The 27,829-nt window shown below is 44.0% G+C and overlaps 1 protein-coding gene across 1 annotated transcript in view; it reads left to right on the top strand.

Annotated features, from left to right (window-relative positions):
* Nucleotides 1-1,073: 1,073 nt before the first annotated feature.
* Nucleotides 1,074-27,829, top strand: part of PEX14 (peroxisomal biogenesis factor 14) — a 98,679-nt gene continuing 71,923 nt past the window's right edge. The window contains exons 1-2 of the mRNA XM_065421403.1: nt 1,074-1,127; nt 16,521-16,568. Of these exons, the coding sequence (XP_065277475.1) occupies nt 1,092-1,127; nt 16,521-16,568 (84 nt within the window). The 5' untranslated portion in view covers nt 1,074-1,091. The remainder of the gene's footprint in view (nt 1,128-16,520; nt 16,569-27,829) is intronic.

Genomic DNA, 27,829 nt, shown 5'->3' with positions numbered 1-27,829 from the left:
GTAGTCTTTTTACATATTGGCCTCGCAGCTACTGCCTAACGCGGCCGCCCTCTCCCGCTCCCCCTGCATGCTGGGAGATGTAGTCCTTTCCCACCCGACCGGCCTACAACTCCCATCAGGCTATAAATAAAGATAAAATATATGTATAGCTCTGAGTATTCTGTGAACACATGAGTGCATCAGTATAGCCCCAATCCAGTGAAGGAGCTCCCTGCACGTAGGACCAGGTCCTAGCTTTCCTCATGTGAGTAGTCCCATTGAAGTCAAGAATATAGTTACTCACTCACATAAATGTTTGCAGGATCTGACCCATTATTTGTCCTGTTTAGCACCTAGCACACTTTGGGAGCTATCAAAATAACATAATAATGAAAAATAATTGTGTATGTAAACCAAAACAATGAAATAATAGGCAATATGACACCACTGAAATCAATAAGAGTTTTCTCATTAACTTAAGCAGTGCAGAAGTGGATTTTTAAATCCCCTTTATCAAGCCTAATTAAAGGCCTGATCTTGTAGGATCACTCACATTGGCAAACTTATTGTTTTACTCATGAAAACAGTCCCATTGAAGTCAACTAACTAGACTAAGCAGGATTTGTTGCTGTACAATTTCCACTTATTATTATTAATATTGATAGCTATGGCAATAAATGGGCTTTAAATCTTGCATGCTGATCCAGGCAGATGAGGCCTCAGTCATTTTATAAGTTATTTTAAATACATTGCGATTATAACATAATATACTAAATATGGAACACACTGTATATATAGCCATGAACTATAAATAAATAATATGGAAGCAATAGTGGGTAAATCAGTTGCTTTTAATTATGCTATGACCAAAAAATAACCTCAGAGCTAATAAGCAAATACATGAAAAATAACCTCAGAGCTGAAACTGCTCACGACCGCCCCACAAGCTGTGCCCTGCGATGGAGACCGGACAGACTCATTGCAGGTAGGGGTCAAGGCAGCCCCAGGGCTGAGGCCTATCAGTTTATCGGAAAGTGACTGCTTCTGCCTGAGCTCGGGGCTGAGGTAGTTCCATCCATAGGGAAGGGGATGGATTAGCCGGGTCTGGAAACATGGCCTCCTCAGAGCAGGCAGAGCAGCCCAGCCAGGTAAACGGGGCCGGAGGCTTCCCCTCGCGCGCTGGTAGCGGGGCTGGGGTTTGTGCCCCACCCGGGGAGAGGTGCGCGCCCCCTGCTCCCCCACATAACTCCCCATGGGGAGCGTTGGGTGCGCTCTGCCCCACTGTCTGACCCCCCCGTGGGGAGGGGTGTGTGCCTCAGGTCCCCCTTCCCCCATGCAACCTCCTCTGGGGATGGGGGTGTGCTTCTTGCCTCCTGTGTAGCCCCCCCATGTAACCTCCTCTGGGGATGGGGTGTGCGCCCTGCCCCCTGTGTAACCCCCCCAGGGAGAGGGTGTGTGTGCCATGGATCCCCCTCGCCTATATTCCTCCACCCCATGGGAGTTTGCGTGTATGTGTATGGGAGATGCATCAAGGTCCCCCTCTTCCTCCCCCAGCTTGTGCCCTTTTGCTCTCCAGGGAAGGGAGTCTGTGAGCCATGGGTTAGAAAAGTGTATTGCTGCTCTCTTTCCAGCTGGGAATGCTGAAGCCCTGTAAGTGACTCCCTTGCCATCATATGAAACCTTAGTCTACCTTGATTGTGACTAGGGAGGGAGTTGCCTTATTTGGCTGCAGTGTTTTTTTTCTTCCAGATTGTCTGTCTGGTCTGGTAGGCAGGAGGCATACGTGATGCCGTTACTGCTAACCATAGACTTTCCAGAATCGGGCCTCTTAGTCCCATTCTCTAGTCTGTGCTTTAGCAGGAACTGATTTATGAGGCTCAATACATTATAATAATCAAATGCAGTTCTAAATGGGAGAGACATTCAGGCCAGGCCCCTTGACAGTACCAGTATTTTTCTTTCTGGAGCTTTAGGTAAAATTTGATAAAGCGTTTGAAATAGAAAAAATATAGTTAGAGAGAGAAGGGAGATCTGACTCATTTCAGCTGGGATTTGGAATGAGTTAGACAGTCAGTGGGATAGTGTGTGATAATAGTTTTTTAGTTGGTAGGTGTGGCAGAGAAAAAGGTTTGTGCACCAACTATGTTAAGGATATCACTGCGATGAGTACAACATAAATGCCTTGATAGACTGAGCCCTGGTCTACATGTCAAATTTAGATTGACATAGCTACATCCCTGAGCACCGTAGTTAAGCCGACCTAACCCGTGGTGTGTGGCTAGGTCGACAGAACAAACGACCTAGCTACTGCCACTTGGAGAGGTGGATTACCTGTTATGACATTCTGGGGTGCAATCCAGAGCAATGAGGGACTGTGTCACCCCTGCCCAGCAAACTTGGATGCCTTGCAATGCTGTGCTACTGTAGCTCCCACCTGAGCTGCTCACAAACAGCCTTCCACCATGCAGATAACACCCTGAATGTCTGTGTGTAGCTGCAGCCTGCCAGTCAGTCACACTCCGGCTTCTACCAGCCTTGGTTACCACTTGCATGGTGACCCCAATACACTCCCAGTCCCTGCTTTTCCTCCAAAACATGAGTTCTGCACTGTCCAGCCCTCTCCTGGATAATCCAGATATATTAGGTCAGTTGCTCCTCTATGGGGATCAGTATACAACAGTTTGCTACCATAAATGGAGTTACCCACACAGTTCACAATGCTGGATTAGTTTTGATTAAAGAATAAAACAAGTTTTTGAGGAGTTAGGTTTTAAGTTAGTACAAGTATAAAGCATTAGAGTCAGAAATGGCTATGAGAGAGAAAAAGATAAAATTCTTCCCATTACTAAATTTAACCCACTAGACTTGGGTTCAGATAAAATTCTTACCACATGCTCCCAGCAACAGGGCTGACCAGTTTTCAGGTCAGGATCTCTCCCAAAGTCTAATGGCTGCTGCTTTGTGTTCTTAGGTGAAAAAGAGAGAGAAGGATAGGGAGAGAGAACTTCGGGTGTTTATGGACCTCACTTTTATAGTTCAGTCACCCTTTGAAAAGCATTTCGCTGAGGGTTACCCTTAGATAAAGTTAATTCCCTCTGAGAAAGTGGAGTCAAGGAGTATGGTGGTGAAAGAGGTTCCACGCTGTTGTTTGCTAAGATGCAAATCTGTTTGTTCCAGCCCCCATTGCTTGCCAAAGAATGGCCACTTGATAGGTGATTGCCCATCAGATTTGGTGACACTTGGCTAGCGGCATCAGCTTGTCCTTTATCTTTGAGAAATAGGTTTGCCCACTCCCCAGACTTATCTGGTAAACCCACTGATTTCAGCTTATGTTCATAACTTTACATATAATGTTGCTACATACATTTCATCATGATATTATTGATCAGTGCATTATTAGTTTTCAAATGATATCTCGCAAGGCATATATAATAGCATGAAGGGTGTGGAAAAACCTCTTCAGTTGATGTAGGAAGTGTCTACACTATGGCAGTACTGTGGCATAGCTTCAGTACTGTGCCTGTGCCGCTGTAGCACCCGTAGCGTAGACATGCCCTGAGTGGGGAGGGAAGTAGGGACACACAAGGCCAGTGAGGTTGGCTGGAGCAAGCACTAGGAGGATATTAAAGACTACGAGGACAATTTTAAACTGGATCCTGAAGCGAATGTAGGAAGCCTGAGGAGGAGATGGAGGATGTAGCTGCTCTGTATGTGTGCAGTTCTGCACATGGTGGTACTTGGGAAGATGATAGGGGAGAGAGCTGAAGTATAATGAAGAGGGGAAGGGAGGTATGAAGGCCTGGGTGAGGTTTCAGCAGCAGGGAGGAATGTGATGAAGTTAATACTGCCGCCAACAGAGTTCATGGTCTCCTAGGTCTTGTCCACATACAAACTTGGACTTGTTTAACTAAATCAATGTAAACTCCTGTATGGACACTCTTATTTTGGTTTGAGAGTGGCTAATTTGGATTAGTTTAAATTGGTTGGAAACAGGTTTAACTAAACTTTGAAGTTGATAGTCATGAATATAAATCAAAAGCTAGGAATTGTAGAAAATTGATAAGGGAAACAAAGGGACACAAGGAGAAATCTTTGGCCAGCAGAGTTAAGGACAGTAAGAAGGCATGTATAAGTATTGGGAACAAAAAAGAATCCTAACAATAGTACTGGTCCATTACTAAATGGAAATGCTAGAGTGATCAATAATAATGAAGAAAATGCAGAAATATTCAATAAATATTTTTGTTCCACATTTGGGAAAGAAACAGATGATGAAGTCATATCATATGATAACACTTTTTCCATTCCACTGGTCTCTTAGGAGGATGTTAAACAGCAGCTACTAAAGTTAGACATTTTTAAACCAGCAGGTCTGGATAACTTGTGTATAAGAGTTTTAAAAGGCTAGCTGAGGAGCTCACTGGACTGTTAATGTTGATTTTCAATAAGACTTGGAACACGAGGAAAGTTCCAGAAGACTGGAAGAAAGCAAATGTTGTGCCCGTATTTAAAAGGGATAAACAGAATGACCCAGGTAATTATAGATCTGTCAGTCTGACATTGATTCCAGGCAAGATAATGGAGCAGCTGATATAGGATTTGATTAATAAAGAATTAAAGGAGTGTAATATAATTAATGCCAATCAACACGAGTTCATGGAAAATGGATCCTATCAAACTAACTTAATATGTTTTTGGATGAGATTACCAGTTTGTTGATAAAGATAATAATATTGATGTAATATACTTAGACTTCTGTAAGGCAGTCTACTTGGTACTGCATGAAATTTTGATTAAAAAACTAGAACGTTACAAAATTAACCTGGCACACTTTAAGTGGATTAAAAGCTGGCTAACTGATAGGTGTCAACATGTAATTGCAAATGGGGAATCGTCAAACAGGTGTTTCTAGTGCAGTCCTGCAGAGCCTGGTTCTTGGCCCTACACTATTTAACATTTTTATGAATGACAGCAAAGAAAACATTAAATCATCACTGATAAAGTTTGCAGATGGGACAAAAACTGGGGGTGTGGTAAATAATGAAGACAGGTCAATGATTAAGAGCAATGTGGATCGACTGGTAAGCTAGACTCAAACAATATGCCTTTTTATATGGCTAAATGTATACATCTAGGAACAAAGAATGAGGGGCATTACTTACATGATGGGGTACTCTATCTTGGGAGGTAGTGACTCTGAAAAAGATTTGGGGGTCATGGCAGATAATCAGCTGAACATGGGCTCCCAGTGCAACACTGTGGTCTAAAGGGCTAATGCAGTCCTTGGATGAATAAACAGGGGAATCTTAGGCCTGGTCCACACTACCCCCCCACTTCGGACTAAGGTACTCAAATCCAGCTACGTTAATAACGTAGCTGAATTCGAAGTACCTTAGTCCGAACTTACCGCGGGTCCAGACGCGGCAGGCAGGCTCCCCCGTCGATGCCGCGTACTCCTCTCGCTGAGATGGAGTACCGGCGTCGACGGCGAGCACTTCCGGGATCGATCCCAGAACATCGATTGCCTGCCGTCGGACCCGGAGGTAAGTGTAGACGTACCCTTAAGTAGGAGTAGAGAGGCTATTTTACTTCTGTATTTGCACTGGTGCAATCGCTGCCGGAATACCGTATCCAGTTCTGGTGTCCCTAATTCAGGAAGGATGTTGATAAACTGTAGAGTTTGGAGAAGAGCCATGAGAATGATGAAAGGATTAGAAAACATGCTTATAGTGATAGACTCAAGAAATTCAATCTATTTAGCTTAACAAAGAGAATACAGTATTAAGGAGTGACTTAATTCAGCCTATATCTACCTGGGGAACAAATATTTAATAACAGGCTCTTCAATCTAGCAGAGAACGGTATAACACGATCCAGTGGGTGGAAGTTGAAGCTTGACAAATTCAGACTGAAAATAAGGTGCAAATTTTTACAAGTGAGGGTAATTAACCATTGGAACAGCTTACCAAGGCTTGTGGTGGATTTTCCATCACTGATCATTTTAAAACCAAGATGGGATGTGTTTCTAAAATATCTGCTCTAGGAATTATTTTGGGGAAATTCTCTAGCCTGTGCGCTATAGGAGGTCAGACTAGATGATTGCAATGGTCTCACCTGGCCTTACAATCTACATATCCATGAAAACGTAAGTAAGGCTGTTCATGCAGAGGGTTGCACTTGTTTAGATACATTATTTTAAACTCAAACCTTTGCTTGTACCAGTGCAGATCTCTACATGGACCCAGCCCTAAGGTGATGCTAGCAGTTTAGGGAGAGGTTTGCTGGACTTTCAGCTTTTCGCTGGCCAGTCATCCTTGGTGGTACTTTTTGGCACAGGTATTATGAGCCATTCTCACTCACCTGGGTGAACATCTCAGCAAGATGAAAATTTGGGAAAGATTGGGACTGACGTGTGGGTCACCTGGGAAATCTGCCCGGGCTGTTAGTTTTAAGCATTCTAGAAAGGAATCTGATAAACTGTAGTGCCACCTGGAATGTCTGGTTGCCTGAGAAGTAGTCAGGGTTCTTGTGAATTGCCTGGAGGGACAAGGAAGTTATGTACACTGTCATCTTCACCCATCCCCCTGTTAAGACCTTTTATTACAGTTATCCAGAGCTGCAGTGCCTCAAAAGAAGGTTTAATATCTGAAAATGGAAACTCCTCTCTTTCTCATAAGTCTAGTAAATGTGACCTAGTGTTTGGCTCATAAGAACCTCCTGGGTTTTAATTCCAGCTCTGACACTGACTTCTCTGTGACCATGTGCAAGACATGTCACCTCTACCTGTCTTGGTTTCCCAATGTGAAAAATGGGGATGGTAATGGTTTATAAGTTCATAGGGTGTCAGCGTTTGTAAAGAGCTAAATGGTGTTATTACTCTGTCCGCTTTCTCTCTGTCAAGAAGAGTTTGAGATAGGACAGAATATTCCTTTCGCTGGCACATGCTGCTGAAGAGTAATTGTTCCACATTAGGGCAATTATTGTCTGTTTAATTGCATTGGGGAGAAGGGAAATAGCTTCTCTGGATGGGCTGGAATAACAATGTCTTGCTGCCTGAAGTCTGTGGGGGTGGAAGGGGCTGGCTAACCCCTTTCTTGCTGGACTCCACTGCAGCCTGTGTGGAAGTGCTGGCATTCCACGCATTCACACTCCCTAGGGATGTTATCACTCCAGGAGTGACCCAGCTGCTACATAGGGCAGCTCTGGAGGTGTGTGTTGCCCCAGGTGTGTGAGGCAGCACTGAAAGTGTGGTTAAAGAGCAGCTGCTGATCTGTGGTAGTCTTTAAAAGGATATTCTACTTTGGAATAATCCTGCTTGCATGTGACATTTTCTCCCCCTCCCTGCCTACTACTCTGTGCACCCGAGTGGAAATTAAATAGGATCATTGTTGTTCTCCACATCCATCAGCTTTGGCTGCTGACTTCCCCACCTGGAGTCCTCACCCTCTGTCTGTGACATTGTTAACATTTCCACTGCAGTGAGTTGAGTCCTCCCGCAGGACTTGATCCTGTGAGATGCCAAATGCCCTCCCCTTCCATTGACCTCAGTGGGATTTGAATGCACCCAGTAACTTGTAGTGTTGAGTTGAAACACAGAATGAAGCCTCCAAGAGAACAAGGGGTGGCTGGACTCTTAAGGGAGACGTTGTTGAGCTAAAAAAAGTCATAACAGATGTCTTTACCAATATGACTAATGCAGAGTCCAATCCAACTCTCATTGAAATCAGTGGGAATTTTGACATCAGTACCTTAAATTGAAGCAGAAAGAACTAAAAAATGCACTTACTTTTCCCCATGGATGCTGTTTGTTTATTGTTTGCACATAGTTCAGCATGAGGTGTGGAGTATTATCACCACCCTGTGTGGTCTATTAATACTTAGTCCTCAGCATGTTTCCTGTTAAAATTCTAAAAAGGCCATAAATGTTTTTATTGGGGTTTGTAAAAGATTTATTTTTTGTTGACTAAATATACTTTTGGTGTCTTTTTAGACTCATAGACTGTGACAGTGCCTCCTTTAAGAAATCAAATAACAATGAAGATCCTACTTTTCTGTGAATGTCCCTAATAATATAATCAGGGGAAGAGTAGAGAAACAGTGCAAAGAGTTGAGCAGGACTGTTTTTAAAGTCAGTTTTCCAGTTTTCCTTGTGGCATCAGCTTTTCTGTTAACTCTAAACTCTATGGCAATAGACTTGATGGCTCAAGCTCAGCAAGCCACCAGCCCTGGCCTCTGATTTTTCTAGCAAACTCTGAATCCCGATACCACTGGAAAACCTAGAATTTATTTTAAAACGTTTGGCAGTGATGCTGTTGGGTTAGCTAACAATCTTTTAAATTTCCAAGCTGCTTGGTTTGGGATACAAGTGACACCTAATTAGCTGTATAATGATACACACAAGCTGAGACTCCTGTCACCCAGAAGTTAGCATGTACTATGTCTGTGTGAGTGAGAAAAGGATTGAAACTATGGAGCGGCTGCCTGAGTGGGTGTGACATTCCCCCAGGGTACAGTCTGGACCATTGAACAGCTGTCTCAATTCTCTAGCATGGGGTGCCTTTTACACTGCTATGCTGTCAGAACTTCCTCACCTGGCCTGCTCAGAGAGCCTTCAGCATGCAAATTCACTCCCCGCTAAATACATGAGCATTGTGACCAGTCACTCATGAATTACATACAGGGTGATACCTGCAAATTCTTAGGGCTAGTCTACGCTGGCAATGCTAAAGCGCTGCCGTGGCATCGCTTTAACATGGCTTGTGTGGTCGTGGCAGAGCACTGGCTCCCAGCGCTCTAAAAAACCCACCTCCACGAGGGGCGTAGCTACCAGCTCTGGGAGCACGGCTCCCAGCACTGGTGCACTGTCTATACTGGCACTTTACAGCGTTTAAAGACAAGCCCTTAGTCCCAACCTTGTCTCCCCTCCCTGCCTCCCCCAGAAACGTGTGTCTTGTACTGTCCAGCACACTAGTGAACAATGCAAGCTCATAGAAAGTCTGTCATTCCATCAAAGGAAAGTGATATATATGCATCAGTCTTGGTTATCCCAAATGGAGCTTCCCACACACTTTAATCCAAACACACTGGTTAAGGTAAAACAATAAGATAAGTTTATTAAGTACAGAAAGATTTTAAGTGATTACAAGTGATAATGCATAAAAGTCAAGATTGTTTACAAAAGAAATAAAAGAGTAAAAGGCAAGCTAATACCTGACTTAACAAGCTAAGTGAAAGTTAAAGCAAAGGTTTTGCCTCAGCGTACGCTGTTGTAAATTTCACAGGCTGGGTCTCCTTCCAGCCTGGGACCACTCCCCCCTTAGTTCAGTTCTTTGAGAGTTGTTGATGTCATGAGTGGAGAGGTGGGAGCAGGAGAGGTAAAATCAAGTATCCCCCCGCTTTATAACTCAGGGTACATCTACGCTACCCGCCAGATCAGCGCGTAGAGATCGATCTATCAGGGATTGATTTATTGCGTGTAGTGTAGACGCGATAAATCGATCCCCGATCGCTCTCCCGTTGACTGCTGAACTCCAGCTCGGTGAGAGGTGGAAGCAAAGTCGACGGGGGAGCCGCGGCCGTCGATCCCGCGCCGCGAGGACGCAAAGTAAGTAATTTTAATTCGATCTAAGATACGTCGACTTCAGCTACGCTATTCTCGTAGCTGAAGTTGTGTACCTTAGATCGATTTCCCCCCCACCCACCCCCCAGTGTAGACCAGGCCTCAATTTCTTGTGCTAGAAACATCCTTGCTGAGTCATGGTGACAGGTAGTCTGTTGTGGACCTTGTGGACTGAGATTTGAAACGTTCCTGTGATGCAATGTAAATTTCTTAATCACACCTTTCCATTGCTGGAGAATAGCTGCTTAAGTAAGCGATAACCCTCTTGACATTGTTGATACCTGTCTGGGGGTGCCAGTGTGTCTTTGTCTCTGAAAAACTGGTTTGTGCCTGCTTGTCTTAACCTTGGAGCATGTTATAACAAAGATACTTAGTAGAATCTAATACCTTCTCATACAATGTTGATACACACATTTTACCAAGACAACAATATTCAGCAGATTGAGTCTTCAAGTAATATCTCCCAAGGCATACTTTGTACAAAATTTATCATAGTCTAATAAAAATGGTGACCACAATAGTATAGACCACCATAGTGGGACTTGGTACTAATATGGGTACTGCATCCACTAGGGTAGGATAATCCATAAGCACAATGCTTGCCGTGTACAAGGTTTTTCTTTTCTTCAGTATAATGCTGCAAAGCAGAGTGATCTAAAGACAGGCTGGACCTATTTTTAATGTGAGGGACAGAAACAGGAGAGATGGTCATGTGGATGGAAGGCAGTGGTGGTCTACACCTTTCATACTTACCAATACAATACCAACGATTAAGAGCGGAGATAAAGGGGACCACCAGGACCTAAAGATTAAAATGTTACATGTGTGGCTAAAAACACTTTTAAAGCCACATTGATCTGGCCTGGGGTGGTCCCAGTGCCCAGCTGTTTTTTGTTTTGTTTTGGGGAGGGGATGATCAAAGCAAATTTTAGTGCTTTTACAGCTGCAGAGACTTAATTCCTCTAATTGTTTAAGAGACACTATCAAGGCAAGCTTACCCCAAATCTGCCAGTATCTCTTACCTATTTATCCTCAGGCCTTTCTGCTGAGACTGCAACAAGGGATGGGGTGTTTTGTGATGTAGACACCTGAGCTCTACATCCAGCCTCCTGAACAGCTGTCACATGGCATTAATATATTGTCTCAGCTAGTGAACTGGAGGAGAAATGCTCCATGTCATATGAGACTAGCTCCTTAAACTTTGAATCGTCCCTTGAGTTTCCTGTGTTTGGAAGCTTTGCTGCAAGGGAAATGCACCCTCTCCCTCTACATTAAAAACAGTTGTAAACATGGCTGATACAATCGAAATACCATAAATAACTCATAAGTCAGATGCATATGGTCAGTCTGTTTAAAGGCAGCTTTCAATCAGAGTGCTTCAGTATTTGTCCTATGAGTATTCAGAATCCAAATTCCTATTGATAAGTGTAATGTATGGTTTCCCAGAGTAACCTGTGCTTTATATAGAGGAGTTAATCATTGCAAATCCAGCATCAGACAACTTCCAGGAATAGCCAAATGTTCCACGTGTGCGGAGTGAGTTTACAGCAAATATTGGTTAGACTCCAGAGGGAAGTGCATATGGGCATATTCAGGGAACTAGTGGAATATCCTACAGTTGTACAATCTGCAGTGTTACATCAGGGAAGTAGGTTCTTTTCTACGTTTTGCTACTGACTTGCTCTGTGAGTTTAGGCAAATCACTTAACCGCTCGTTGCCTCAGTTTCCATATCTGCAAAATAGGAATAATTAAACCTCACATTAGGGATGTGAGGCTTAATTAGTACTAGAAAAATTGCGTTGATTTCCTTGGAAAGTGCTACAGAAGGGCCAAACATACTTATTCTGAATAACCGGTTTTCGTAAGCAGAAGATCTATGGAATAGTGGCACAGAGGAGTGATGCTCCATAGCCACATGTAGCTTTTAGGGTTTTATCAGGCTTGGTCTACACTAAACCCCCAAATCGAACTAAGGTACGCAACTTCGTAGCTGAAGTTCGAAGTACCTTAGTTCGAACTTACCTCGGTCCACACACGGCAGGCAGGCTCCCCCGTCGACTCCGCGGTACTCCTCTCGTCTAGCTGGAGTACCGCAGTCAACGGCGAGCACTTCCTGGTTCGACTTATCGCGTCCAGACAAGACGTGATAAGTCGAACCCAGAACTTCGATTGCCAGCCGCCGAACTAGCGGCTGGGTGTAGACATACCCTCAGTATGCTTTTTGCTCTGCCTGTTCTCAGAAATTCTTTCCATTGACTTCAGTGGGCTTTCAGTCATAGACAGCATAGCGTTAACTACAAGAGGGCTCCCCATATGGTCCCTAAGTACATTAGGTGCTGGAGTGAGAGCATGGGGAGAAGAGGTACCAACCAGTGTGTCGAAGTAAGTCCTGGAGGATCTTGAGGCCTTGGTGCTGTGGCATTGTGTCAATATGTTGGGAGATGGCCTCAGGACTCCACGCCCCAGTTATTTTGTGGTTTATAGACTCCCTTTGACTGAGTAGCTCACCAGCTGTGCAAGGCTGTGTTCCGCTGTCCTAGGATATGTCTGCCCTAATGTAGGCTTTTGTTAATGTGTAATCCCGCTGGGTTGTAGAAGGGAGACCTATCTCACACACAGACTCCTACTGTCCTTCACCAGGATTTGAAAGATGCACCAGATACCTGCTAGCCAGAGGACAAAAGGAAAGATTGTGGGGAGGGCCACAAGCTACATCCAGAGGCAACAGCTCCATTATTTTTTTTTGGTGCTTTCCCAAGCATCAACATGGTAAACCTGACCTGATCCTTGTAAGTTTCACTCTTAACCCCTGGGTTCTAAAGAACAGCAGTAAAACAGACCAATGTTGTGTCAGTTCACTCAGCTTTCCCAAGCATCAGAAATGAGCAGCTGCAGAGGCACTGGAGATGATTTACTGCAGACTTGAGCAGACACGATTACATAAGTTACACTTCATGTTTGGTAGGTTTTCTCTGCAATCATAAGGGCCATAAACTTATTAAAAAAAAAAAAACTTAAAATCTGCAGAAATTGGCTGCTTATATCCTCAAACTCACTAGAGAGAACTTCACACTCACTGGTGATAAATAGGTAAGTGGATGTTTCAATGTCTGTCCTCCAGATAATGCACAGTGGGAGCTTGCAACATTGTTTCTAGACTTGGAAGAGTGAAATCTTAGCTGTCCAAACTGTTGGGAATTGCGATTGAGGTTGGATTTGGTACTGTGTGCTTAGCAACCCAGAAACTCTAGTTTGCCACCTGTTAAAGGTGGGGGAGACTGCAGAGTTATCAGTTTCACCTCTCAGAAGGGGTGATGCTGATCGAGGGTGAACCTGTTTTTTTCCCAGCATCATCCTCTGCAGATTGCTCATACGTGCTGTTAACTGAACTCTGCTCAGCTCCCCATACCAGATAACCACAGGGCCACTCCTAAGGCTCCTAGAGTGAGAAAAATGAGCAGGTAGGACTCAGGATCCCCACACCTGAGCTCCCATCTTAAACATTTGACCAGATTCCCACAATGTCCTGAAGAAAGGTGGCCCCACCACACTTTGATATTCTATTCTGTAGGGTCCCTTTCCTGAAAGCCTCCTCCTGATCTTAACCCTTTGGACACCAGCATTTTCCAGAAAACCAGCCAGACTATGGAGTGTTTACTATGAGGTATGCAGATGTCCGCAGTCTCCAAGCGGTTAACTTAGCCCTGATCTCTAAATAAACCACACCAACTGTATTTTTGTTTTAATCTGTAGATTTTTCCCACTTTTTTGGAGGGGAGACCTTAAGCTCACTTGGTGGCTTGTTCTGACCCTGCTATAAAATCTCGAAAGCAGGGGTGCATAGGCAAGAGGGAGTGAATGTGAGGCCAGTGGAAGAGCTTGTAGTGGGGAGATAGTGTCCCTCTTAGTAGCTTGGAGATGGGGTCATGCACTTTAGCACTTGGACACCCTTCTCTTGGTGCCATGTAATACTGTCTCCTGCACTCAGAAGGGTAATGGGGCCTGCAATATGGGGACCTAGAGGATATATCTGAGTCCTGGTACTGCTGCAAGTATGACTGGGAGCAATGAGGTTGCAGTGCAGTGAATTACTGGCACCCTCTTGTGGTAAATGCTTGTTCCTAACACACAGTGCCTTATTTTTTAACATGGGGAACATTTGAGATACTTAAGAGGTGTGATATGTTGTATAAGAGTGAGTCAGACAGCATGGGGGAGAAGGTCTCTGAGGCCTGGTCTACATTACACGGTTAGGTCGACGTAAGCTGCCTTGTGTCAATCTAGCTGTGGAAGTGTCTTCAGTTAAATTTCGCTCTCACTGATGTAAGTATCTCTCTGCACGGATTTAGTAACACCACCTCCCCGAGCAGCATAGAGTCACTGGGTGATGTAATTGAGTCAACGCAGTATCAGTGCAGACAACTGTTCCTGGCTTTCAGGAGCCATCCCACAATGCCCCACACTGACAATTCAATCAATACAAGTGCGCCTGATGAGGACGCGCACCGCCAACTCAAGGAGCCAAGTGTGTGCACACAAGCGATTAAATAACTGTGGTGGCTGTATGCTGACGTAAGTTAGGTCGACATAATTTTGTAGTGTAGATATGGCATGAGACTTTGTGGTGTTACTTGATGGTTTAAGATGAGGGCCTTGCATGCACACAAAACACCAGCTTGTGCTAAGGAAAGGGGCCTCTGCACGCTAAACTAGCCTCAGTGTTTTGTGCTGGTGAAACATGGGTCTTTGATAAAGTTATTTCTGCTTTTGGACTGGTGAGGCAGTCAACAAGGTTAAAGTATGATCTGAGCCTGAAAGCTAGGATCTCCTGAATTCTAAGTCCAGCTTGACCATTGCTTCAGGTCAGATAGCAAGTCAACTCTCTTCAACTCTCTGTGTTTCCATTTCCACATCTGTAACACGAGAGTGATAATTCCAAGCTCACTGGGGAGTCGTGAGCTTGAATATATTTCTAAGGTGCCTGTTACCTTGGTATCTTGGTTAAGTGTAAAGCTCTTTGGAAATAGAAACTTCCATGCAAGTGTTAAATATCATTCATAAATTCATAAAGTTGCTGTGAGGCCTAATTAATTAATATGAATTTGGTTTGAAATCCTTGGATGAATGATGGTAAAGAAATGCAAAGCATTATTATATCCCATAGCTGGGACATGCCCAGCTTCAGACTAAATTCAATCTTTCTACACAGGATAATGAAATACTGGACCAGAGAGATGTACCTTTGAACTCAATTTAATAACAATATTTTGGACTTCTATAGCAACTTTTCCCCTCTGTGGAATTCAAAGCCCTTTGCAAACATTAAGTCCTGGGAGGTGGGTGAATTGTCATCCTTAGTTTACACATGGAAATCTTGAGGCACAGAAAGGGGAAATGGCCTGCCCGGGATCACACAGTGAGTCCAGTGGTGCAGCTAGGAATTTAGGCATACTGATTTCCAGTCTCAAGTTCTGTCCACTAGGTCACCTTGCTATTTACTTCTGAAGTGTAATTATCAGGTATGTTTCTTTCAAATGGCATGACTGATCTGTCTGTCAGTGATTTCTTTCAGAGTAGCAGCCGTGTTAGTCTGTATCCGCAAAAATAACAGGAGTACTTGTGGCACCTTAGAGACTAACAAATTTATTAGAGCATAAGCTTTCGTGGGCTACAACCCACTTCTTCGGATGCATATAGAGTGAACCATATATTGAGGAGATATATATACACACACATACAGAGAGCATGAACAGGTGGGAGTTGTCTTACCAACTCTGAGAGGCCAATTAAGTAAGAGAAAAAAAACTTTTGAAGTGATAATCAAGATGGCTCAGTACAGACAGTTTGATAAGAAGCAAGTGTGAAAATACTTACAAGGGGAGATAGAACACATCACTGAACAAAAACACTGACCCAGGAACCTATCCTTGTAACAAAGCCCGATGCCAACTCTGTCCACATATCTATTCAAGTGACACCATCATAGGGCCTAATCACATCAGCCATACCATCGGTGGCTCGTTCACCTGCACATCTACCAATGTGATATATGCCATCATGTGCCAGCAATGCCCCTCTGCCATGTACATTGGCCAAACCGGACAGTCTCTACGCAAAAGAATTAATGGACACAAATCTGACATCAGGAATCATAATACTCAAAAACCAGTGGGAGAACACTTTAACCTGTCTGGCCATTCTTTGGCAGACCTGCGGGTGGCTATCTTAAAACAGAAAAACTTCAAAAACAGACTCCAAAGAGAGACTGCTGAGCTGGAATTGATATGCAAACTAGACACAATCAACTCAGGGCTAAATAGGGATTGGGAATGGCTGAGCCATTACAAACATTGAATCTATCTCCCCTTGTAAGTATTTTCACACTTGCTTCTTATCAAACTGTCTGTACTGAACCATCTTGATTATCACTTCAAAAGTTTTTTTTCTCTTACTTAATTGGCCTCTCAGAGTTGGTAAGACAACTCCCACCTGTTCATGCTCTCTGTATGTGTGTGTATATATATCTCCTCAATATATGGTTCACTCTATATGCATCCGAAGAAGTGGGTTGTAGCCCACGAAAGCTTATGCTCTAATAAATTTGTTAGTCTCTAAGGTGCCACAAGTACTCCTGTTATTTTAGTGATTTCTTTGACTCATGGTAACTGACTCCTCAGAGGTGCTGAGCACTTGCAACTTCCATTGGATTAAATGGAAGTTGCAGGAGCTCAGCATCTCTGATATCCAGGCCTTTTGGGTCACGTGTGATCTTTGGTCCATGACAGAGCTGCCATTCATGTCAATGGTTGTATGTGCCTAGATCCTGGCCGGGGACTGTGGGGCCTTAACATATAAGCACTTTTAGTTGTGTCCATCGGGTGGCACTGTAACCTCACTCTTCTTTTCTCTCTGCTTTGCAGACTGGCTCTTCTCCTGGGACTGAGAATGCCGTGTCTCGGGAGCCACTGGTGAGTTTATCGAGATGCAGAATATAATTTCCTTTCAAACTATTAAACTGAGTTTTACAAATTGTTCCCTTAGTTGCACCTTTTTGCGTAAGTACTTTCTCTCTTCTTAGGCGCATGTGTTGTGCTGAGAGAAGGTCTAAACCATCCCATGCTGCCCTGCTGGTGACTTCTAAATTATGACCTTTGCCCATCACCTCCTTCCTTTCCAGGAGTTAGTTGTGGGGCAATCAGTCCTCCTTGCTTATCTGAGCCCTGGGCTGTCTTTGAGCAAGAACACTGCTTGTCCTAAATGTGCATAGTGTGTGCTGTTGATCAGTGTGTATTAGTAAGGAGTCTGAACCCATTGAAGAAAGACCTCTGAGACATGATTTGAGCTTGGGTCCTGAAGGTTACTGTCCATTAAAACTAACCTCCCTATTCAGAAACCTCATCCCAAGTTGACTGTATGCTCAAATAAGCCAGGAGTGAACTCAGAGATTGCTGGCAGCAGGTATTGCATGTGATCCAATGTTTTGACTTGTACTGTTTTGGAAAGGGCTCTGGGATTTGTGTGTGTGATGATAACCATGCGAAACCTTCTCTCCTTCAGTGCTGTGGGTTGGGAATTGAGCCACCGTTTTTCTCTCCTGGGCTGCAATAACTTCATATTACCATTTCTCTCCTCGGCCCTTTAGCCCAACCAAAACACTGCCAAAATAATTGTCCCTCTGCTGACCTAAACAACACATCACTCCTCTCTTTAAGTCTCTTCAGTAGCTTATGCTCGGTGCTGTTTTCAGTGGGAGTTCTGGGTGCATGAGGAATGTGGGACCAGGCTCTCTGTCTGTAATGTTAAGCCCCAACTGCTTTCTGTAAGGGCCCTGCATTGGTAACATTAAAACCTCTTGTGTCTTGGATTCTTTGGCTGGAGCATCCAGGAGCTGTTTTTTAAAGGAAGGAAGCATTTCTTTAGAGACGGTGAGTTAGCAAGTGAGGCTAAAGATACATCTTATAGAAGGGATGCTGCTCATGGACTGGTAAATTTGGAAATCTGAGCACACAAGCCTTGTAATGAACATCCCTCTAGCCTCATACCACTGTGAGCATGCCCTAATTGGTTGAAGCTCCCTGTGCCAAGATTTGCTCTCACTGTTGTTGCTTGCTGATGTCCTGTTCTTTGAGAGTGTATTTTTCCAGGAAGCCCAGAGTAGGCTGCAAACCTTCACAGCCGGCATTGGTCTAGAAGTCGCTCTCTCTCCAGGCCAACTCTAACATTATCTTCTATTTAATTAATATCTTTCCTCCTCTTTATACACAGCTACATGAGTGTTCAGAGGAAAGAAAACACATAGCAGCTATATATATGTGGGTGTGTATATAGATATAAAATATAAATAACAAAGAACCCCAAAATTAACTCTGATCGCATAATGGTGAACCCTGCATGTGGGGTAGCCAGAGCCCTGTTGAAAGGTGGAGCCTTTCTCCTTATTTTTAAATTAATTTTGTATATTCAATTCTCTGAGCCTCTGTCACATCTGCTTAAGAGTCATTATTGCTTAGCTGAGTATCTGTAGAAGCCTTATTAAATGAATAGTTCAGTTCTGTGAGCCAGATGACTTGCCCCACACTCTCTTCTGCAGCTCCCGCTCCCCCACAAAAATGCACGCTCCCCCCCATGTATACAGTGGGGCTTGGGCCCAGGCAACAGTCTTATAGGCAGCTGGTACCTGTCACAGGCTTAGACGTGCTCTGCACTACCTCAGTGGCTACACAGGGCCCATCCTGTAGTTCCCTTCTCCCAGGGACACGTCAACAAAAAAGTGCGACTGGGATCGTGCAACAAAACCCCCTTCTTGGGGCTGGTTTAATGAGAAAGCAACAGTGTCTTTTCCTCACCTCTCAGCAGGACATATTCAGTCTCTCCCAGCCTCGCCATCTGGGCAAACACAGTTCTTTCCCCCTGATATCTCCTTAAGTTGTTCAACACTGAACATAAACTTCAGCCTCCTCAGCTGTTTCCCAGTCTTCTTCCTACTAGAGGGGTAGGGGATTCCCATGACCCCTTTCTGGGTCAAAGTCTCACTCAATTCCAGACCGCTTTTCAGAGTCCCTTTTCCGGAGCTCAGCTTCTGCTCTACCAGCCCTTCACTGATCCTGGGTGGGTCTCTCCAGCCACTGCTGACCCCTAGTCCTTCCCACCTTACTGCTGAGCTCCCAGCTCTATTTGTTTTGCTCCCCACAATTAATTACTACAATTAAACTCCTTTGCAGAAGGCCCTCAAACCCTTTTTAAAACTTCTTTTAAACTGAATTAATTGTTCCACACTAGGGGTGTGCTGATAAGGCTCAGGTGCACTGGTCCTAGCTCACCCTTATGGGCCAGTCATCCTGGGACAGCACCAGACTGCAAAATGTTCACATAAACAGCAGAACAAAATTTGGCTCCAATCCATGAGTGGGCTCTATGTTGGGGGGGAGCCTCCCCGCATCCCGGTTTAGCCCCACTCACTTCAGAGTTGGTATAAACGAAGCAACGGAAGAGGGAGGCCTGTTTTTATAGACTCATAGAAGCTACTGCTGGAAAAGAATTGTGACCCAAATCTGCTGAGTACCTCCAACTCCCTTTGACTTCATTGGGGACTGAGAGTGCTCAGCAGCTCACAGGATGGGTCCTTGCTTGAAAGGGAGGGAGGAGAGTGCTTTCATGGATAGCTGTGTGGTAAGAAGGTTGAAGGCAGGCATCTTATGCCAGGTCAGCAACTGCCACGTTAGGGTCAAATCCTGCTTGCATTTTGCGTGTGACTTGAATGGGGCTAGCCAAGCACCCGACCCTGCATGGTGCTAAATGGTGCATGCTACCTGCTGAGCACCCTTCATCCCACTAGTTTCAGCAAGAGAGCAGGCTCAGGCTTGTTGATTTCAGTGGGAGCCGTTGGTACTCAGTATCTTGCAGGAGGCATTCCGCAGGATCAGGCAAACAGGATATGCATACTCTCTGCTGCATTATGGGCATTTACAGCACAGCTTGTCAGGGTTACTGGGGGTTTGCAAGATGGAACCATACCAAACTGATTTCACACTGGTCTCCTTAAAGCCATTGCATAGTTCCAATTTCAGCCACTTGTAACCTGAGTGTGATTGGAACAACCAAACTGGAGGCCAGAGGCTCCTTGTCCCATTATTTTAATCCCTTGAACTGTCCAGTCCTCTTATGATAAAGTGTCCACATTTAAAAAATCCTCCCTAATGAGAGGTCGATGTGATAGAGCATTGATAGTGGGGAATGGGCAGGGGGCGGGGGAAGCTGTAATTTTTGCAGCGGAGAGCGGACACTCATTTCCCTGCTGTCGGTCTTGGCCCATTAAAATTTGCCTTGTAGCTCCGTGGTGGGAAGCGTAACCTTGTGTTACAGAGTGTCAGCATCTCGCTCCACTGCTGTTTACAGCTGCATTTGTCATCGTTGGTGTGGGATCAGCCTCTCCTTGAGTCCGGCTGATCACTGTCACTGCTGGGTCCCTTTCTGCTGCCCCCGGCTTTTGTTTGTGCAGCCATCTCCCATAATGCTCTGAGAACTTGTGGAATTTGAATAGGTTTGTCTTTTCTCAGCCACTGAAAGCAAAGTCCTGGGATGTGTAAAAGACCTAATTACAGAGGACAAAACCCCTCTCTGGGTTAAAATATCAGACCTCTCCTTTCCTCTTTTTTGTTCCTTTTCTATCCTCTTCTTTTTCTTTAGTCTTCTCTCTCTCATTCCTTTTTTTGTTATCCTTTCTCCTCTTTCTCTTTTAATCTATCTTCTTTTCTCGGTCTCTCGGCAGTCACGTTGTGTAGCCTTTTAAATCTAATTTGCCATCCCAGAAGTGTTTCTCAATAGCTCTCCAGTGTGTTTGATGTCAGGATCTGGTTTCTGCCAAACTTACAGCGGCAGCATAAGTAGGGACTGTAAAGTTCACACACGCACACAGATATCCAGTCTCCTGACCTGAACCTGGGTTGGGGGAGAACCTGAAAAATCAGAGCCATTATTTTTTTGCTGTCTTTAAAAGCACTTAAGTGAGGTCCTTCTACAAGTTGCTTGAGTCTTCCTGACACAAAACATACTTGCTCCCCACCTGCTGTTTTGTGTCTGGGAGAAGCACTGTTTGTAAATGTAAATCACTGAACCGGTTTCTAGTGAGGACTCTTGGCATGGAGAGCAGGATATTTTTCCTCCCCTCCCTTAGCAGTTCCACCTTCTCTTGTGTTTGCAGAATCACTTAGCTTTTCTCTTTCTCTTGTCAATGTGGTGTTTCCCCTTTTGTTTCATGTAGCAGGTGGTGGCCTCAGGAATTGGAGCATGGGCATTGCTTAATGGGCCCAGGCAGAGTATATTGTAAAGAGGGTTATTATTGCCTCTCAGGCAGAGAGTGTAGAATTAGCTGGTACCCGTTGGAGTCCTAAGCCTTTCATGCACCCCTTCTGGCTCATCATCCTTTCATCTTCTCCTTCCCCTCTAGTAGTTGCCATGATACTTATACAGCCCCTTCTATCCAAGGATCTCCAAGCACTTCATAGACCTTAGTTTATTAAATTCTCATAACATGCATGTGAGGTGTATAAGTGGTATATCCATTTTACAGAAGAGCAAACTGAGACACATTAAATGCCTTGCCCAAGGTCACACAGCAAGGTGGTGGCAGAGTTAGGAATAGAATCCAGGAATCCAGAATCCCAGTCCCCTCCTCCAATAACTAGACCGCATCCTCATCTTGGTGCTTCACTGTGCACTTACCTCTGTGTTCAGGAAAGCCTTTGGCTGCTTCATCTGCAGTGCAGTTTTTGAGTTAGCGTGGGAGCGGGGTTGCTGTAAAGTGATATTCATTGCACCTTACCTCTACCACAACTACTAAGAGCCATTGCTGTACTCCAAGCCTTTCCGAGTGTAGGCTGCAAAACACAGTCTACTCTGGAACCATCTGAATTTCCCTGGAGGAAATACATTTTGCTGCCTGTTAGAACATGGGGACAGTTCGGCTTCATTGTTTTTATAGGGTTGCTGCTTTAATTTGTCCTTTTTCTTTTTTTTCACCGTTTTCATGTGAATTAAAATAAATTTGAGAGAGGGGAAGGAGAATTAAACAGTTGTATCCAAAATATTTTCCAAGCTCTTAATCCTACAAGTTGATCTCACAGCTACAGTCAACAAGTTCAGTGTTTGTATCTGGGTTTGATTTCCTGGACCATCCGCTGAGGTCTTGGTTCACAGTGGTAATGTTGATATTTGGATCCTTACGCTACAGTTGACTTGAGGAAGGACGTTCAGAGGAACTTGTGTGGGCCAAGGCCTGGTTGTGCTTTCAGATCCTGGCACCGTATGTTTGCAGGAGTGTATTGGATGATCCAGGATGTACTGCAAAAATAACAGGAGTACTTGTGGCACCTTAGAGACTAACAAATTTATTAGAGCATAAGCTTTCGTGGGCTACAACCCACTTCTTCGGATGCATATAGAGTGAACCCTCTATATGCATCCGAAGAAGTGGGTTGTAGCCCACGAAAGCTTATGCTCTAATAAATTTGTTAGTCTCTAAGGTGCCACAAGTACTCCTGTTATTTTTGCGGATACAGACTAACACGGCTGCTACTCTGAAACCAGGATGTACTGTGGTTACCATAAAGTGTGGTCTGCACATGGGATGATGCTTGCAATGCAGGAATTGGAGAATGGGATGTGAATCCTTTTCCTAGTGGGTTGTTGGTTTAATTCTGGACTACCTTTGTGGTGATCAGAAGTTATCTGAGAGCTACCCTGGTGTCCTGTGTGGAACGAGTCGGTGGTCTCAGTCCAGTTCCTAGTGGAGAGATACCTGTATCATGGTCATCTTTCATCCCTGCACGCTCCCTCTGTTATAGTAAATGTTTAGGTTTGCTGGGCGATTATGCTGTCTGTCACCTTGTTGGAAGTCTGAGCAGAGGTGCCAAAGGCTGAAGGGGTCATGGAGACTGACTTGACCTCTCTCCCTGAGAGGGGAGCTCTCCAGGACATGGACGAGGTGTATGTGAGGAAGCATGCCCTGCTGCTACCCATTCTGTAAATGCTTTGTGGGCAAACAGGACTTCAGTCTCCTGGGCTGTCTGGCACTTTTCCATGAGCCTTAAATATTCTTTCTAAAAGCATCTTGGGGCGCAGATGGATCTCGGTCATTTTGTGTGAGCACAGAGTATCTGGGAAGGACAGTTCGATTCCTGGGTGCTTCCAGTGCCAAATGTTTTGTCAGAGCCATGTGAATGAGCAACAAAACCAGTAAAAAGCATAGTAAATATTTATGCTGGGTAAACCCTCTGGGATCAGAAACTGGAGCTAGGATGCTGGACTCTCCCCATGATTTATATCCTCTCTCAGTTGGCTGGATTTGAGCATCTAGCATTCAGTGGCAGACAAAATAGTGTGTTTAGGCCCTTCCCGTTTCATGTCCCCATTCCAAGCTTTGCTCATTACCTTACGCTCCTGCCTTTCTAGATGAGGCTGAGGAAGAGTTTCAGTTAGAATTGTGTGGGAGGAGCTAAGGGCTTGAACCCAAAGTCTGAGCACCTTCAGCTCAAACTGAAGTCAGTGGAAGTTGTGGGTACTCGGGACCAAACAGGATCAGGCTATTCAGTCCTGGGGCCCTTAATTACATGACCAAGCCCATTGAGTTGAATGGGTAAGAACTGCAGGATTTGGCTTAAAGCCCTGATGCTGCAAGGTCTTGACTGCCTTCAATGAAGCCAATTATAGTTCAGAGCATTCAGCATCTCTCAGGATCAGGGCCCAAGCTTGTTGCTGTTTTTCTGAATGAATCATTAAGTGCATCCAAAATCCAAGAAGTGATAATTAAAAGGTGATGCAGAATAAAGGGCCTTCTACAGTGTTTTTCAAATGTGGCCACTGTGGCCACATGCAGCTACCAGGGGATTTTTCTGCGGCCACGACAGCCTCCTGGGTCGAGATGTGGGGTGGGAGGAGCAAGCAGCACCCAGCTGTTGCTCCTGGCTGCCCTCGTGTTTGCTGGCACTGCCAGCAAGGGATCAGCGCCCTGCATCATGCAGCCTCCTGGGGTCTCCGGGCAGCGCCTCTGCAGACATGTGGGGCCAGTGTGTGTGTTCAGTGGGCTTCGGGCTTCAGTCCTTGGGCTCTGATTCTGGGCTTCAGCCTGGGACGGTGTGGCTTGGGCTTGGAAAAATTGTCAGAGCGGCCACCAGCAGGGGTTAGTGGCCACACTCTGAGGCCACCAAAAAAATTGCCCTAAGAACTAGGGCTGTCAATTAATTGCAGTTAACTCATGCAATTAACTCAGAAAAATTAATTGCGATTAATCGCAGTTTTAATTGCTAAGATAAACAATAGAATACCAATTGAAATTTATTCAATATTTTTGGATTTTTTTTACATTTTCAAATATATTGATTTCAATTACAACACAGAATACAAAGTGTACAGTGCTCACGTTATATTATTTTTGATTACAGATATTTGCCCTGTAAAAATGATAAAAGAAATAGTATTTTTCAATTCACCTCATACAAGTACTGTAGTGCAGTCTCTTTATTGTGAAAGTGCAACTTACAAATGTAGATTTTTTTTTGTTACATAACTGCACTCAAAAATAAAACAATGCAAAACTGTAGACCCTACAAGTCCATTCAGTCCTACCTTTTGTTCAGCCAATCGCTAAGACAAACAAGTTTATTTACATTTATTGGAGATAATGCTGCCCACTTCTTATTTACAATGTCACCAGAAAGTGAGAACAGGCGTTCTCATGGGACTTTTGTAACCAGCATTGCAAGGTATTTACATGCCAGATATGCTAAACATTAGTATGCCCCTTCATGCTTCGGCCACCATTCCAGAGGACATGGTTCCATGTTGATGATGCTCGTTAAAAAAAAAAGTGTTAATTAAATTTGTGACTGAACTCCTTGGGGGAGAATTGTATGTCCCCTGCTCTGTTTTACCTGCATTCTGCCTTATATTTCATGTTATAGTAGTCTCGGATGATGACTCAGCACATGTTGTTCATTTTAAGAACACTTTTGCTGCAGATTTGACAAAACGCAAAGAAGGTACCAATGTGAGATTTCTAAAGTTAGCTACAGATTTAAGAATCTGAAGTGCCTTCCAAAATCTGAGAGGGACGAGGTGTGGAGCATGCTTTCAGAAGTGTTAAAAGAGCAATACTCTGATGCGGAAACTACAGAACCCAAACCACCAAAAGAGAAAATCAACTTCTGGTGGTTGCATCTGACTCAGATTATGAAAATGAATGTGTCAGTCCGCACTGCTTTGGATTGTTATCGAGCAGACCCCGTCATCAGCATGGACGCATGTCCTCTGGAATGGTGGATGAAGCATGAAGGGACATATGAATCTTTAGCGCATCTGGCACATAAATATCTTGCGACGTCAGCTACAACAGTGCCATGTGAATGCCTGTTCTTACTTTCAGGTGATATTGTGAACAAGAAGCAGGCAGCATTATCTCCTGCAAATGTAAACAAACTTGTTTGTCTGAGTGATTGGCTGAACAAGAAATAGGACTGAGTGGACTTGTCTAAAGATTCATATTGTTCTATTTTTGAATGTAGTTATTTTTTGTACATAATTCTGCATTTTTAAGTTCAACTTTAATGATAAAGAGATAAATGGTATTCTATTATTGCTTAACAGTGCGATTAAAATTTTTAATCGCTTGACAGTCCTATTAAGAACCCATGATAGGAGTTTCTGAAAGTCTCTCCTCTGCCTGAAACTGGCCTTCAGAGTGAATGCAAGGAAGGGATTTCCATTGCAAAGCCTCTTGGTGTGACTGACTTAAACTCAGTCTCACTCAGGACACATGCACAGTTAGGACCCTCGGACTTTTTCAGCATCCAGAATCGTAGTCTGTGTTTTGGGATTAGCAATAGTGTGCATGCAGCCTTCTTGGAAGTAATTCTCAGCTTTTGAAAGCTGCTAGGAGACACAGAAGTGTTCTGGAGGGGACCTTGTGCCCCCATTCTCTCTCCCCCTCATACCTTTTATAGTTTACAGCTAAAACCAAGATTTATGCTTCTTTGCTACACAAATTTTCTTTCTGCCACAACGGGTTTGTTTGAACAGTCCAGAGTGGCGGCCTGCATTGAGTGATTCTCTACAAGTAAATCTATCCAGAGGGGATTCCCAGACAGCCGGAGTCAGCAGGCAACTAACTTATAGCCCCCAGCGAAACATTAGTCAAGATAATTTACCACTGTCAGCCAGAGAAAGACACTATCAGCTTTGTGACCTCATGTACAGGCAGTAACCCTAATGGTGCAATAATGCTTCAGTTTGTTTGGGGAGTTCCTGGGTATCTTGCTGTGGATTTCCAATGCTGGAGGATGATTCCATCAGGTCTTAGAGGGCAATAGCTGAACAGATTTCAGGCCAGGAAGGGGGAGTTCGATGTGTGTTGCTACATTATGCAATATCCTTTGGTTTGCTGCAGAGAGAATGCTTTAATTTATCAATCAATTTTCTGTTGTGTTTGACCTTTGAATGAAGGGTTTTGTTTTGTTTTTATTTGGCCTGGTTTTGTCTCTTATTGCGGAGTGTTCATTGACTTTTTATTTATTTATTTATTTTGTGGTTCATGCGAAATGTACTCTCTCTTAATTTGTCGATTCCTTTTACTGTGTTTTTAGACAAATAGACATACACAACATGAAGACACAAATGTACTTACAGAGCATAGTTAAAGAACTCTGTCAGGGTCAATTTAGGCCCCAGATCTGCAATCAATAGGAAGGTTTTCTTGAAATTATTTTAAAACCCAGTTACAGTAGAACCTTAGAGCTATGAACACCAGAGTTACGAACTGACTGGTCAACCCCACACCTCATTTGGAACCGGAAGTACACAATCAGGCAGCAGAGACCAAAAAAAAAAAAAAAAAAAAAAGGCAAATACAGTGCGGCACTGTGTTAAGCGTAAACTGCTAAAAAAAATCCATAAAGAGAAAATTAAACAAAAAAGATTCAACAAGGAAACTGTTTCTGTGCTTGTCCCATTTAAATTAAGATGGTTAAAAGCAGCATTTTTCTTCTGCATAGTAAAGTTTCAAAGCTGTAGTAAGTCAATGTTCAGTTGTAAACTTTTGAAAGAACAACCATAATGTTTCGTTCAGAGTTACGAACATTTCAGAGTTACGAACAACCTCTATTCCCAAGGTATTCATAACTTTGAGGCTCTACTGTAAGTATTTTTATGTGGATGTCACTCATCTTCCTCCTCTTGCTGTGTTTATAACCCAAACATTGCAGCATTCTGCTAGTGCATGAGAGATGGAAATTTGCTGCTGTTTTAACATTTGCAGTAGTATTGAAGGGCCTACACAAGGTTGGGGCCCCATCATGGTAGGTGTTGTACAGACATATAACAAATGACAATCCCTGCCCCAGAGAGTTTACAATCCAAAAGACCGTCCAAAACAGGGGGATAAGACAAACAAGCAGGCTGTGAGGGTGGGGGAGACAGGGTAACAAATTATAGGATGTGCGAAATGCTTAGCCATTCAGTAGTAGTGGTCATAACTCATCACCTGCCTAGTTGTCATCAGCTTGCACTTTTCTATATGCGTTTTGGCAGAGATGAGTTTTGAGGAGGGAAAGTGACTAAGCTTTTTCTTCTTCTTCTTCTTCAGGCAAACAGCATTAATGGTCAAAAGTTGATTAGACTTTTAAAATTGTTTTTAAAATAATTTTTATACTCAAAGGTGTTCTAACACAGGTGAGGAAATTAATTTTAAAATTGTCAGGCCAGAAATGTCAAAACTTAGGTGTTGAACATAAGGCCTCTATAAGTGGTTTGACGTTCAGAGGTGCTGAGCCCCTATAGCTCTTACTGAAGTCAGTGGGTTCTCGTGTTGCTCAGCTGCTCTGATAATCAGCCCACAAAGTTTTTGGCAATCATTTTCAATCTGAGAGTGTCCCTTTAATCCTGATGAATTTCACTATGCTTGTACCATGCTTTTGAGGTGTAAAGCTCTCTATACCTGCTAAGCATTCTTACCGTTGGAGTGTTGAGCTGCCAGCTGGTGAGTCTGTGTTGCTTGGCAGCCCCACTCCCTGCCTGCCCAGCGAGATTGGGAGCCTTTTGTAACCTGCATCCTGGCTGTTGGAAAGGGCACCTATTAATTCTGCACAGGCGACGGTGCGCGGCAAGGTGGTGCCTGCACTGCATACACTTGGGTAATGACGGGTTGTGGGATCAAGGTGAGATAATGGTATCTTTCCAAGCA

This window comes from Emys orbicularis, chromosome 22 (genome assembly GCF_028017835.1).
Source record: "Emys orbicularis isolate rEmyOrb1 chromosome 22, rEmyOrb1.hap1, whole genome shotgun sequence".
NCBI lineage: Eukaryota > Metazoa > Chordata > Testudines > Emydidae > Emys > Emys orbicularis.
This window is presented reverse-complemented; position numbering and strand designations above follow the sequence as displayed.